Raw genomic sequence first — 13,428 nt, forward strand, 5'->3', positions numbered from 1 at the left:
CGCTCCTCATGAGACATTTCCCTGGCTCACCTGGCTTGGATGGGAGCCCCTGCCTTTTCCTTTCCTTTTTTTTTTTTTTTTTTGCAACTCTATACATGCCGCGGCCCATTAGACATGGGCTCAGACATCTCCATATGGGGATGAGAGAGGCAGTGTCAGGGCTCCAGCAGGATTTAACTAGCAGGCATGAAACCGAGGGGATCTCCTCACATTGACTTTAACAGGATTTAGCCAGATGAAAGGGTAAAAGGGAAGAAAAGACAGGCACAAAGACAGAGGGAAATGGAGAGAAAGAGCAAAGAGAAATGGATGTGGACGGGGTAAAACGCAGGAGGAAATCATGAGGTAGACTGGCAGTGAGACAACGGGGTCTTTGGAGAAATGCCCAGGATCGTATCGCAACATGAGTATTATCAATAGATACACTTTCAGAAAGAAAAAAAAAAAAAAAAAGACAGTCCAGATAAGCTGGTAATAGCAGGCTGTTCCCAGCTGGACGGGGGGAGATGGGACTCAGAGCTGGCAGGGCTCGGGGAGTGTCACAGCGAAAAGGAAAAAAGTGGTTAAAGAGGGACCACAGGTGAATTAAAGCAGAGGCACTGAGCTGGAAAGAAGTCAAATTGTATGTAGTTTTCTTTGAGGGCAGCGGGGGCTGGAGCACCGGGGACACGCATAATAATCCCACACAAGTAAAGAGAGAGGGGGAGACGATGTGGAAACGCAGGGAGAAAAATTACACACGGTCACCATCCTGGTCAGGACTTCCATTTATTGCCGCATATTCAGACTTTAATGAATCCCGGCTCATTCACAGCCACTGAAATGTCGCTTTGCTTTATTGAGATGAAGCTTCCGTCCTCATGAGTTCACATCGAGACCACAAAGACAAAAAAAAAGGGCCAGTTTTGGCCCACGGAACTTATGTTTGACACCCACAGCTAAGATTTGTAAAATCTGAATCTCTTAATCAATCGTTAATGAAACTCAGTTCAGTTCAATATATTGAATTTCTAAACACATCTTGACTAGTTGTCTAACTCTACTCTGACCCTGAAACACATCTTTTAAAAAAAGGAATGGATTTAGTCCCTGCCGTATGAGTGAGTCCTCATGACTCGATGTGCACTCAGGTTATTCAGTATAGAACAAAACACACACAGACCCATACACACATACATACACACACACACCGGTGGGAGCTCAAAGATGTTTTATGATCAACAGCATGATTATGCAACAACATTACCACATGCAAATGAAGCCACCGCTGAATCTGCCTGGAAGGAGGGTCGTCCAGCTGAACCTAATGCTAATGCGCCAATCTGCGCCTCGCACACCTCGGAGCGGAGCCTCCTCGCCCCGCACGCCTCCTTCACCTGGAACAGCCGCATGACTACCGCTGTACATGCTGCGCCTACAGCCAGCAGAAAGCAAACACACAACTGTACTTACATGACATGAGACAAAACCCACAGATTGTGATTAAACCCGGCTGTTGTCACACAACCTGAGAAATGAAGCGTTTTCCACTGATCCGCCCCGGATTATCTCACCAAGATGAAGCTAAATGGACACACAGCTGCCAAACTGTTCAGACTGCACTTCTTTTTTTCTGAATCTCCTCATATTTAAAAGCATATTTTTGTTCTTCCGTCGTCCCTTTCTTTTAGCAGAGGAAGCGAGTGGGAGGCAGCGCGTTCACAACTCACAACAGTGGAAATGTGACTCTCGCTCTGCTGCCGCGGAATACAACAAAACGCTATTCTGAAAAAGAAAAAGACATTATTCACCCTGGAAAACAACAAAACAAAAAACACTTCCTACTTGAAAGATTTCAGGTTTGTTCTGAGAGGGCCAGAGTGGAGTTTGTACTGATTGTTAGTGGAAACACAAAGATGACTCTTCAGGAAACAGAACTGAGCTGACTGTTCATCTCCATGAAAGCCACACACACACACACTCCTGCTTCTATTGTTTGGCTGGTCTGAGGTCAAAAAATAAGATTTTATCAAGAGTATTAATGTTATCAGTGTTTTTGTCATTGGTTTTATTTGCTCCTTTTTATGACTGATAAATGGTTCTTCCTTTCCAGAGGAGTCAAACAAAATGAATTCAGGGGCCACATAGTTCCTCCTCAGTGGGCCGGACCGCTAAAAGAGAGCCGTGAACTTTAAACTTTAAAGTTTGTCTTTGTTGTGAAGCAGAGTTTGCACAAAACCAAACAATTATCAGCTACAATCTCAACATCAAACTAATTTCAATGGAACCTTCTGGTGATAAATTCAGAGAAACATCTAAAAAAAACTTCTCCTGTAGCTGATGCATGTTTTTACCAACTCACCATGACAATAAGCTTCCAGGCTCATTTCCATATAACCATGTATTTTTCATGGCAGCATCAATGTTTTTATTTAATTAATTTCATTATTCTATGCTTATATCAGTCACTTTCTTGCTCTGTATAAATTAATATTCAATATTACTAATTCCATTTCTGATACGCTTTACTGATATTTTAACTTCCATTCCGTGTGTCCTGTGATGAATTTAATAGTTCTACTCTTAACTGACACCCTTGACCTAATCTTTAAAGAAAAGCTGGACATGTAAAGAAAGGACTGAGGATGCATACGTATATTTACCGCTCCTGCTCTCTAACTTATTCTTTCTGCTGTTGGTGGATTTACTTCAAATCTCAGCCTGGAGATCTTCCAAACTGTAATCGTGACAAGTTCGTCGGTGAAATTACATCCGTACGACTCCAGTTTTAACTTGTTTGTCGTATTTGCTGCTAGCCTGAGGTAGTGCACTGTGCTTTTGTAAAAAAAAGAAAAAAAACAGATGAGAGAGGCAGTGGATGAAAATCACCTCCTGGTGTTTAGGCTTGTTGAACAGGTGCATTAACAAAGTACAGACTTTTCACTTTACTTCTTGTTTTAACCGTTTTGTTGCAAATGAGAAACCGCTGACTTGAGAGGTGAGCTTGGAGTCTTGTGAATAGAGGTCGACCGATATGGGATTTTCAAAGGCCGATGCCGATTTTCAAAAAAAAAATTCAGCCAATGGCCGATATCTAAGGCCGATATGCTCATATATATGAAAAAAAAAACCCATTGATTATGAAAGACAAGTGAGCCACTAAAAGTATAAACATGTGTATGTTAGAAATTAAATACTACTATTACAATAGAAGAACTCCTTAACATTTATTTAACTTTAAACCGAACACAATAAGTACAATAATATCAAAAAAGTAACCTGAGTGACCTTTTGTTTCAGTGCAAATACCTAAACTATTTCAAAGTTTTTTTTCTAAAACACTTAAACTTTATAAAATAAAAATATAGAATCACAAAGTAACCTGAAAAGTGATTTCAGTACAAATTGTTGATTCAAGCATCTTGACTTCAGGTATCAATGACCACACTGTAAAGCACACTACCCAATCAAACTAGAAACAAACTGTCAATTGAAAATTGGTTTTAGCACAAATTGCTCATTCAAGTATCAAAGATAAACGTTGCTATATAGTTAAGTTAAATGCTCACAAACTTGCATGCTTGAGCCTGATGCTGAAAGTTAAATGGATAACTTTTACAGTCTGATAATCACCCAGTAAAGACTTTTAAAGGCTAAATCAACATTGCATATTCTTTCTTGCCAAGACAAAGCTTTTACCATTTGTTTAAAGGTGCTGTAGGCAGGATTTTGCTAGTCAATGCTAATTTTTCTGTGTTTTCTTTGGATTAAATGTCAGAGTATCCATTGATAATCCTTTAGGAGTGTAGCATAATTGCACTACCACGAGGGCGCAGCGTTTCCATCTGTCTCTGTTCTGAGCTGAAAAGGAATCTCCACAGCTCCAGGTATCTTTGACCAATCAGAAGAGCCCATGAGGCTCTAACCGTGATTGGTCGAGGGGCGTTCGTTGCACGTTCTTGTGGGAGGGGCTTAACTTGCATAAGGGCGTGATGTCAGAGAAAACAGGACAGGATCGGCTGTGCTGGGTTTCAAATCGCCATCTTAGATAGGTCAAATCGCCATCTTGCTTAGGTAACCCTAAGCAAGATGGCGGAGATGCAGAATCCTGCCTACAGCACCTTTAAGTAAGCAGATTGGGAGCCTGGGCTCGCTCCCTCAGCTCGGCTCTGCTCCACAGTTCAACTCTGAACCCGAGGTCCTTCCATCAGGACCGGCAGCTGGCCATACAGGCGCCTGATCAAAAATCGGCTTTTTATTGATAAACATCGGCCGATGCCGATGTTGAAAAAAGTCCATCTATCGACCCAAAATATCAGCCAGGCCGATCTATCGGTGGACCTCTACTTGTGAACACAAAAAAAGAGGGAGAATGAGAGGCACATTAACCTAAATACAATCAAGCTAACAGATCTTACATATTTATTCCCACATAAAAAGCTACATAAAGTTTATAAAGTGTCTTAATGTATGCTGTGTACGATCTATTTTCAACCATTTTTCCGTCAGATCATTTGAAAATCTGCCAATTCTCCTCCTCACCTGGATCACCGTTCATTGTGTCCATATGTTAGGAAACTACCACAAAATATCCAAATAAATAATATAAGAAAGCTGCTAATGTCGGTGCTTAACGTCACTTAATCATAATTATTGCAGCAGTCGACACCATGACTGAGTTTCCAGGCTCAGATAATTCACTTCACATTTTGGTTTTAAACGTCCAGTTTTCACTGCTTTTCAAGGGAGTTGTTTTTAAAGAAGCCTCCCGATCGGCTCTGCTGCGCTCACAAAAAAGAGCGGGAGATAATATAATGTCCCGCAAATTGACTTCCAAGCAGCACCGCCTCTAAGCTGACCATAAAATGCACAAAAAAAAAAAAAAAAGTGCTGCTTTTCAGAGGAACTGAAGAAAAACCCTCAAATTTTCTGATTGAAGTGCAGATATTTGATAAACTGATATATTTGAGAGGCAGGTTTATGGTTTCTACAAATATGGTGAAAACACGGTCAGCGATCTCTTACTAAAGCACAGAATAAAATCAAAATAAACAGGAAGTATTTGGAACATTATTTCAAGAGAACGATTTTCTATCACTGGTTCACTTATAACTGGAGTTACAAATTATGTTTGGAGAGATATCATTTTCAGGAAAATAAAAACATATTGAGTAACCTCTAAGAAGCTCATGTGTATTTCTGTCTGATTATAAGAGAAATATCTCCTAAGCTACATTTTCTATCCTTGCAGAAGTGGCGCGCTCTGAATGAATAAAAAAAAAGATAAGGCATGGTTGAGTTATGGCTGGATTACCGACGCTGAATCTAAATCAGCGGACAACAAAACAAACAGCAGCTCCCGCTGCTGCCCTACATGCTAACTTCACTGTTCTCAGCGCTTCTGCCATTCCCATGGAAACAAACATCATTTTTCTAAACATGTCAGCGTGAAACTTTAGCAACATTAAATTGCAAAAACAACGCGTTTTCACGTGAAGCGTGAAAGCGTAAACGGATCCTAATTTACTATCAATCTTACTCTTACAGTACGTCCCGATACTGGTATAGACTCATCTCCAGTCAAAAACTGCAAGGACGCTTCGATAGAGAAGCGTTTTCTTGCAGAAAAATGTTTGTTTTGCTTTCACAACAAGCATTCACACATCAATGAAAGGTTAAACCCTCATTGAAATGGAAAAAACCAGTAATTTAATTTTGAATGGAATTTTAATTATGCAACAGTGACATAATCGGGGGGAAAATAAATCACACAACAAATTGCCGCGACAATTATTAGTTTGATATAGTGGCGGTCCTCATGCCGACACACACCGGTTTTAGAAAAATGTCATCATTTACTCCAGCCCATAAAAATTACAGAAAACAGCCTTAAGCTCTGGGAGCAAAATGGATTTCGAGTTGGACAAAACATCCATCTGCCACTTTCTTTACGGCGGCGGCACAAGGCAATAACAAGGTTATTTGGCTGTTGGTATTTGCTGCCTGCTCCTGCCTCATGCCTACAGGTGATGTGAGAGAAACCTCAATAAATTCAGGCAGTCTGTCAACAGACTGTTCAATACGTGGATATGAAGAAAGTGGAGCTATTTATTTTAGCATGGAAAATAAATGTGTCCCGCTTAAAAAGCCGCAGGCCTAAATTCAAACAAAGCGGAATGGTCTAGTAGGCCCAGCTGAGCTACATAACATCGCACATATTTAACACACACACACACACAGGGATACACGCTGCTCGACAATTTTTCTTTTCTTTGTTCGTTTAATTGTCCTCCATTTTTTATTGAAGACCTCCCAAAGAGATGATCTTTTTTGCTAGAAAGACTTCACACTCCAGCCATATTTAAAAAAATGACCTCTTCAAGTGAAAACGTGAACAATCTGTTGTGTGTATTTGGTGTGTTTACATAACAAAGGCGCTCAAGGCTTTTTGGAAACGCTTCGACTCCGTCACTGTGTAGACGGGGGAAAAAAAAATGCAACTTTTAGAAAACACTGGAGAAACAACAATAATGGCCGCCTATAATCCAAATTCGACGTCTTTCCATATGAATGTCCCCACATTCTCCATCACTTTAAACGTTTCACAAACAGAAAAACGACGTGTTTTTACCTGAACACTGTCTCGTTTAACTGGGCCGACAGGAAAACACAGGGTCCGACATGATGACTCCTCCTTCAGCACGTGTTTCGTACATTTTCTTCGAGGATGATTCGAGTGTGAAGAAGCAGTTTCACTGAAACTTTGTCTGCATTAAAACGTCACTAATTGGAAGAGAGAGAGAGTAGCTGGCAGCTCAAAGCATTTAAACGGATAAAAGCAACTAAGTAATTTGGGGGTTGAGTCAGTATTGCTTTGTAGACAGAAAAATAAAGTTGCGCCGTTATCGGGATGCATTCAGTGAAGTCCAATCCCCCCACGCCGTAAAGACCCTCTCCTGTGTTGTCCCTACTTCACACGCCGTCCCATTTCCCTTCTCTTTTCTTTCTAAAAATAATAACGTTTAAGGTAATGAACGCTTTAAGGGGTAGGTACTCGAGAAGTGAGCAAGCAGGAGAAGAAAAGGCTCGCTCGCCTCTGTCATCTGGCGCTCCATCTCTGCTGCTCAGGAGCCGGCGCTACGCCGGCGTCGCCTCCGCTCCGCACGGCACAATGAGCCCGAGACATCAAAGCGCAGATGGAGAGGGAGGAAGGGAGGGAAGAGAGAGACCGACACCAGAAAAAAAAAAAACAAAAAAAAAAGTACCTGTTTCTGTTACAGAGGGACACTTCCAGCAGCACTGCCTGTCCGTGTGCTGAAAAGACTTCACGCACTCCGCAGTCACAGCGGCGTCTAACCGGCGTACGGAGCCGGGCTTTAATGGCCTTCCCCGCAGCAACTCATTTTATTCAGCGCCGCCGCCGTCCTCATAACACATGCCATCAACACTGTTATGTAAAAGCAAAAGTTTAAAACACAGAGGAGCAAATATGATGTGAAATGCAGGCGAGCCGGTCCGTCTGGGAGTTTAGACCGTGGATGTATGGTAAACAAAGGGTCGCGGATCTGAAGGCTGTGAGCGCCGCCGCCTCGCCGCTGAAAAGTAAATGAAGAGAGTCGACGCTTGAGATCAATACATTTCGCCTCCTCGCATTTACCGAACCTTGGGTGTGATTTTAATGCTGGCTTCGGCTGCTGTTTTCGAGGTTGGGTGAGCGGTAATTTGTGGAGCCCAAAGAAAAGCGAGAGGAAACTAAATGCAAATGAGAGACTGGCTCATATTGTGAAATGATTAACATTCCCCTCCACAGATCAGAGCAGGTTTCTCAGCTCCCCTGGTTGAAATGCTAATGGTGCTTCCAACCCAGTTTAATGTCAATCCTATGCTACTTTTTCTCTTCTTCTTTTTTTTTCATCCACTGATAGGGTGGAGTCTATTTCCATACACAGCAGCAGGAGGAACAGGCAGCAGCTTACTCCCCCATCTGGATTTGGGGAATCAAACCAAGAAACAAACAAACAAAAAAAATAAAGAAAGAAAGGAGGAGGAGGAGGAGGATAGAGATTGTCTCTTACTCGTGTGCAAAATTGCTTTCATGAGATACAGGCAGCTGATTGGCTCCAAATCCATTGCAACATAAAGCCAATGTCATGAAGAGGTTCTGGATGTGACGGCATATATGAACAGATTTTAGGAATTTTAGGGTCTGTTTGTCGCTCCTCTGTAATCTTCCTGCAACGTCCTCTGAATCAGTGACTCCCAACCTCCTGAATTTTTACCAGCGTCAACCTTGGCAACCCTCCATCAGTCTGTACAATTCCAAAAAAAACTGAAAGAATCATAAAACACACAATGTGTGAAATACAGTTTCCTTATATTCTGTAACAATGAGTTAATTTTCTTTGAGGATAAACTCCTTGGGTTTACACACCCACAAGGTGCTGGAACGTCGGATCGCAGTTTCAAACCAGCCCAAACCTTTTGGTAACTACTGTATCTATGCTCCTGTAGGTGACAGAAGGAGGGATTTTAATTAGTAATTTGGTATTTTGCATATCCAAATATAGGAAAAAAAAAACAAAAACAAACCTGTCCCAGGTGAGACTGACAACTCTTCAAAGCTCTGCAGGCACCCTCTCTTCCTCCGCCTCTCTTTTTCCCCTCATTTCTTTACCATATTGGTTTTTTATTTTCCTCCACACTCCACCGGGTCGAATTCACGAGACCAATCGATCACACAGTGGATATTTGAGTCGGGCAATGCATCACCTGCTGGGGTGTTAAGGTTAGTCGGTTTTTAACATTCATCCAACAAAAGGTGTGTAACGCCGGTTTGTTGACTGCCGTGTCTTTTGAAAAAAAATGCCACCGTGAAAGATTCAGGGATTCGATGTAGATAAAATGAGTTTTCTGGCAGTGTAACATCGACGGAATATCTATTTTGAGAGCAGGACTGTGCATCACGTCGCACGCGGCGGATCTGTATTCACCGCATCGCCGTCGTCTCCAGATACTTAAAAATAAGTAAGCTATCCTTATTCTAGTCAGCTCAGAAAAAAATCAGACATGTCAAATTAAAGGAGAGAGAGAGAGAGGGAGAGAGAGAGAGAGAGAGAGAGAGAGAGAGAGAGAGAGAGAGAGAGAGAGAGAGAGAGAGAGAGAGAGAGGTATATATTTGGTGCATTAACAGCTCTGGTCAATTAGTACCTCGTCCTGGAAGGACGTCTTTTAAGGAAAAAAAGAAAAACTTTTAGATACGTCGATATCCTTTAAAGAAATTAGCGTGAGTCACATTCATGAAAGCATTTCCCGGCAAATGGAATCAGCGTGCGTTTGCCGAACTTAAAAAAAAAAAAAACAAAAACCAAAAAAGGTGAGCCGAGGACAGAATTTGTGCGGAATGTGTTGGACTCTGTATTCCATACAGCCGAGCGCTGCCAGAGACGCGAGCGCCGAGCCAGCCCGGAGATCAGTTGGGGGATGTAGGACTGACAGCAGTGGGGGGAATTAGTGATGTGATGACTGTCAACACACAATCAGTGCGGCGGTATTGTTACAAGGCTCATGCTGTTTAGTTTGGAGTTATTAGCGATCTGAACATAGAGCACAGTCGCTTGTAAAACGCCCCAAGCTGCCACTCACCCCACAGCCTTTTCAGAAGATTTTCAGAAGGACGCCTCTGATTTCAGGTTTTGCAGTTGTTCCGAGTTGTGTGTTTGTGTGTGTGTGTGTGTGTGTGTGTGTGTGTGTGTTAATGTGCGCGCCATGACAAGCCTTTAAAAGCCCAGTTTTTACTGCGCAGTACAGAGCACCAATTTATCATGCGGCAGCAGCTAAAATGATGGCATATAATCACACATCTTTTCCTCAGTGAGACATGGACACGTGCCAAGGTCCCTATTCTAATGAGCGCTGTTGTCTCCGAGACAAAACAGCAAGCGGAAAGACGGAGCTTTATGAGTCTGCTCAGGCGAGGAACATGACTGCAATATCAAAGAGGACTCAACAGGTGCAGAAACGGCTTTCTTTTGTCAATACGACGTTTTCCTTGAATTTCAAAATATAGGAAGTGCTCCTACCTTGGGATCAGCGGTGAGCAGCTTGAAAGCTTCGTACACCTGCCGCTCTTTGACTCCGCCCCCGAGATCCAGGAAGTTGGCGGGCTTCCCCCCGTGCAGGTCGATGATGTCGCACGTGGCCATGGCCAAACCTGCGCCGTTCACTGGAAACACGAAGGGAAGAGAATACAGTTTACTGGGCTGCTGCAGAAAGGATGTGAATTTATCTTCAAGTTTCTGGGTTGAATTGAGCATTTAATGCAAATATAAATGAAATATCACTCAGTGTCGGATAAGCTTCCAGAGCTAAGTCTGGTCCCTGGTTATAAAAACACCACACTGTCATAATACAACCACATGTCACTTTATTGTCTCATTTTCTCCCAAGAGATGGAAAAAGGAACAAGTGAGCTTCTTTATAGCTGGGATCCAGACAAGAGGAAGAAGCAGTTTAAAAGTGTAACTTTCAATTCATTACAAGTCATTGCGAAAAAAGTTTCATTATACTCGGTTCTCTAAATGCGTAATACATACTCTCTCCTTGCTGCTTTATGGTGATCTCTTCAACAAAGAAAAAGAGAAGGCACGCTGGGAGAAACTATCACCAGTTAGCAGTAATATTCAGTAATAATAATTTAAAATTCTATGCATTTGTTAAGTATGATGAGGCTGAATTTGGCCGTGAAATACAGGCCGAGGTCCAGAAATTAAAACAAAACTCCCGGAGAGGAAAGTGCAATGCCAGCAGACATGAATTAATTAAAATAACATTACCGGCGCTGAAGGAAAGATGGCCCGCGCCGTAAGAACACCCACAAAGGAATCTAGCACTAAATTATCCACCAAATAGGAGCAAATAGCCGCAGAAATGTCAGACTTGAAACGTGTATCAGTTGGAGATCTTCTAATCAGGAGCATTCAAGTCAAGCAACAGAGAGAAAATTTGATTACAACTCAACCCTCCACTTCAGAGAAAAAGAGTTCTGATTAAAAGAGATTCGGCTGGGCTTCTGGACTGTGTCATCATTTAGCCAACCGCCAGCGCCTCCACCCTGCTGGGTTTGTGCCGGAGCCAAGTGCACAAAAATGTCTTACCTCATTTGGTTTAGCCAAGCTGAACTTGTGTCCTGGCAAGCTCCCCGACCGAGGTCTCAATAAAAGGGAAATTCGCTTTAACAGCTGTCACTTTGGTGGCTTACAGAGCTCTCAAGGAAGCTGCAGGGCCTTAAAAGCTGTTGTTACTTTAAGAGAGTCTGGGAGCTGGGGATGCGGGAACGGGGTGTGTGTGAGTGTGCGTGAAGGAGGGACTCGCGCTAACAGACATCTAATGTGTTTATGAGGCTACGGGGTAAGAAGCAGGAGCACCTGTTAGTGCTGCTGCACACTGTAAAAGCTTTGATTTATGACAAGAGAGGGGGCCTTTAATGAGAATGCTAACAATCTGGCTCGCCGGAGACTTTCTGGGCGGATTATGGCTAATTAGAACGCATTGGTTACGGCGGCGTTCCTTCTGGAGTCCTCAGAAAGCGGCTTGTAATGTGGACTGGAGCGGAGCCCGGGCTGCCTTCAGTTTGACGAAGTTTTAACTGTGTCCGAGCTTTTCACTTATTTGACTTCGGAGACGCATTAAAGCCATACGCCAGCAGGGGTTCGCTTACGGGAGAATTCATTTACCGGGACGGGGGACATGTGCATGTGTGTGTGTCTCTGTGTGCGTGCATCCTGGTGTGTCCCTACCGAAGCAGGCGATGTTTCCGTCCAGGCCGATATATTTGAGGTCCCACTTGGCCGCCTCCGTCTCGGTGGGGTCGCTCTCAGTCATGTCGTCCATGGCGAACACGGCCTTCTGCCGGAACTCCGCGTTGTCGTCAAAGTTGATCTTAGCGTCGAAGCAAACGACTGGGGGAAAAGGACGAGGACGGACGGGGACGGCGACAGAGGAGACAGGAGTCAGGAGCGACGAGGAATGGGGGAGGAAGAACAAGGCAGGAGAGTGGGGGAGGAAGGCGTCAGACATGAAAAGCTGGCTAATTATCATTTCTAAAACCTGAAATTAATGAAGTGAAGGGTCTCCCCTCGGCCTACTGGTCTTAATTATTTCAGCGGTTGGCTCACTAAGGTGTGTGTATCTGACACTGCCTCTGAGGGAAAGACTATTATAGTAAATGGACATTTTCTTAATACTTCAAAGAGAGCGAATTTCAAAAGACGCCACACTCATGAAGCCACCTGGAGCAGCGAAAAAAAAAAAAGCAAATTAGTCAAAGAGCTTATGCTTAAACACAGACTGAAACTTAAAGAAACTGTTCAACAGTTTGAAAGATTTTTTTTAACTTATTTGCATTTGTTGCAAGTTTAATGAGGAAAATGTCACTACTGACGTATGAGTGTGTGTGTGTGTGTGTGTGTGTGTGTGCTGTGATCATATAGCTGCTGCCCGGAGCCAGTTAACATGGCTTTGCATGAGATTAAGAAACGGGGAAAAACATGGAGTGTCTGTCACTTTTGGTAACAAACGTGTGTTAAAATAATTAACTATAACCGATTCGAGGGGGAAGCTCGGCGGTTCAAACTGCTGTGCTTTGTTTAAAACGACTACACCTTAATCGAAGTACATTAGCAGCAGGGTCAGCGCTATTAAAGCGGCCTCAGAGAGACCGAAGAAAATTCAGCTTTATCTCTGTCAGACAGTGAAGTGAAAGGTCGTTATGAGATAACGGACGGTTTTTAAATTATAACTGATCAGACAAGTATAATTTCAAAAAAATCTGTTTAAGCCTCTACATCTGTTCATAAAATACACTCTTTTCTTGAAGTACAATAAACCCATAAACCTATTTAGACACATGAGGTTGCTATCTTTACAAAAAAAAAAAGAAGAAAAAAGATCCAGCTAATGAATGAACTCATTAATAGGACTATTACTATAACAGTAAACCCGCTAAATTAATATCAGCATAATATGTCTATTAGAGCTCGAAGAGGAAGTCATGAAAGAGAAATGCTTCAAGAGTGACATACAGACAAACAAATGTAAACTGAACGAACGAACGAACACACACATGCACACACACACACACACACACACACACACGCTAAATGCAGCAGACAGACTCTCCTGGGACTGAGGGAGTAGACATACTGGGTCCTCCACTTAGAGTATCTCTCCCACTACACAATTCCCTTTGTTTTGACTATCTACAAAATGAATTCAGCTATTACCAAATGAGACGGAGGGAAAAAACGAAGACAGGAAAAAAAAAATACAAATCTTCCACCCTTGAGAAATTTTCCTTTTCCGATACACGTTTGTGGAATGCCTGCCGGAAAATAGCTGCGCTCCCTTGCGATGTGTGAACAAATCGAATGAAAGAATGAGCTGATGTTAATG

The 13,428-nt window shown here is 42.7% G+C and overlaps 1 protein-coding gene across 1 annotated transcript in view; it reads right to left on the reverse strand.

Annotated features, from left to right (window-relative positions):
• Positions 1–13,428, reverse strand: part of suclg2 (succinate-CoA ligase GDP-forming subunit beta) — a 111,384-nt gene that overhangs the window by 40,421 nt on the left and 57,535 nt on the right. Inside the window, exons 8-9 of the mRNA XM_030092287.1 lie at positions 11,775–11,936; positions 10,059–10,201 (exon numbers count right to left, since the gene is read on the reverse strand). Coding sequence (XP_029948147.1) covers positions 10,059–10,201; positions 11,775–11,936 — 305 coding nt within the window. The remainder of the gene's footprint in view (positions 1–10,058; positions 10,202–11,774; positions 11,937–13,428) is intronic.

The sequence above is a fragment of the Salarias fasciatus genome, chromosome 5 (assembly GCF_902148845.1).
Source record: "Salarias fasciatus chromosome 5, fSalaFa1.1, whole genome shotgun sequence".
Classification (NCBI taxonomy): Eukaryota; Metazoa; Chordata; class Actinopteri; order Blenniiformes; family Blenniidae; genus Salarias; species Salarias fasciatus.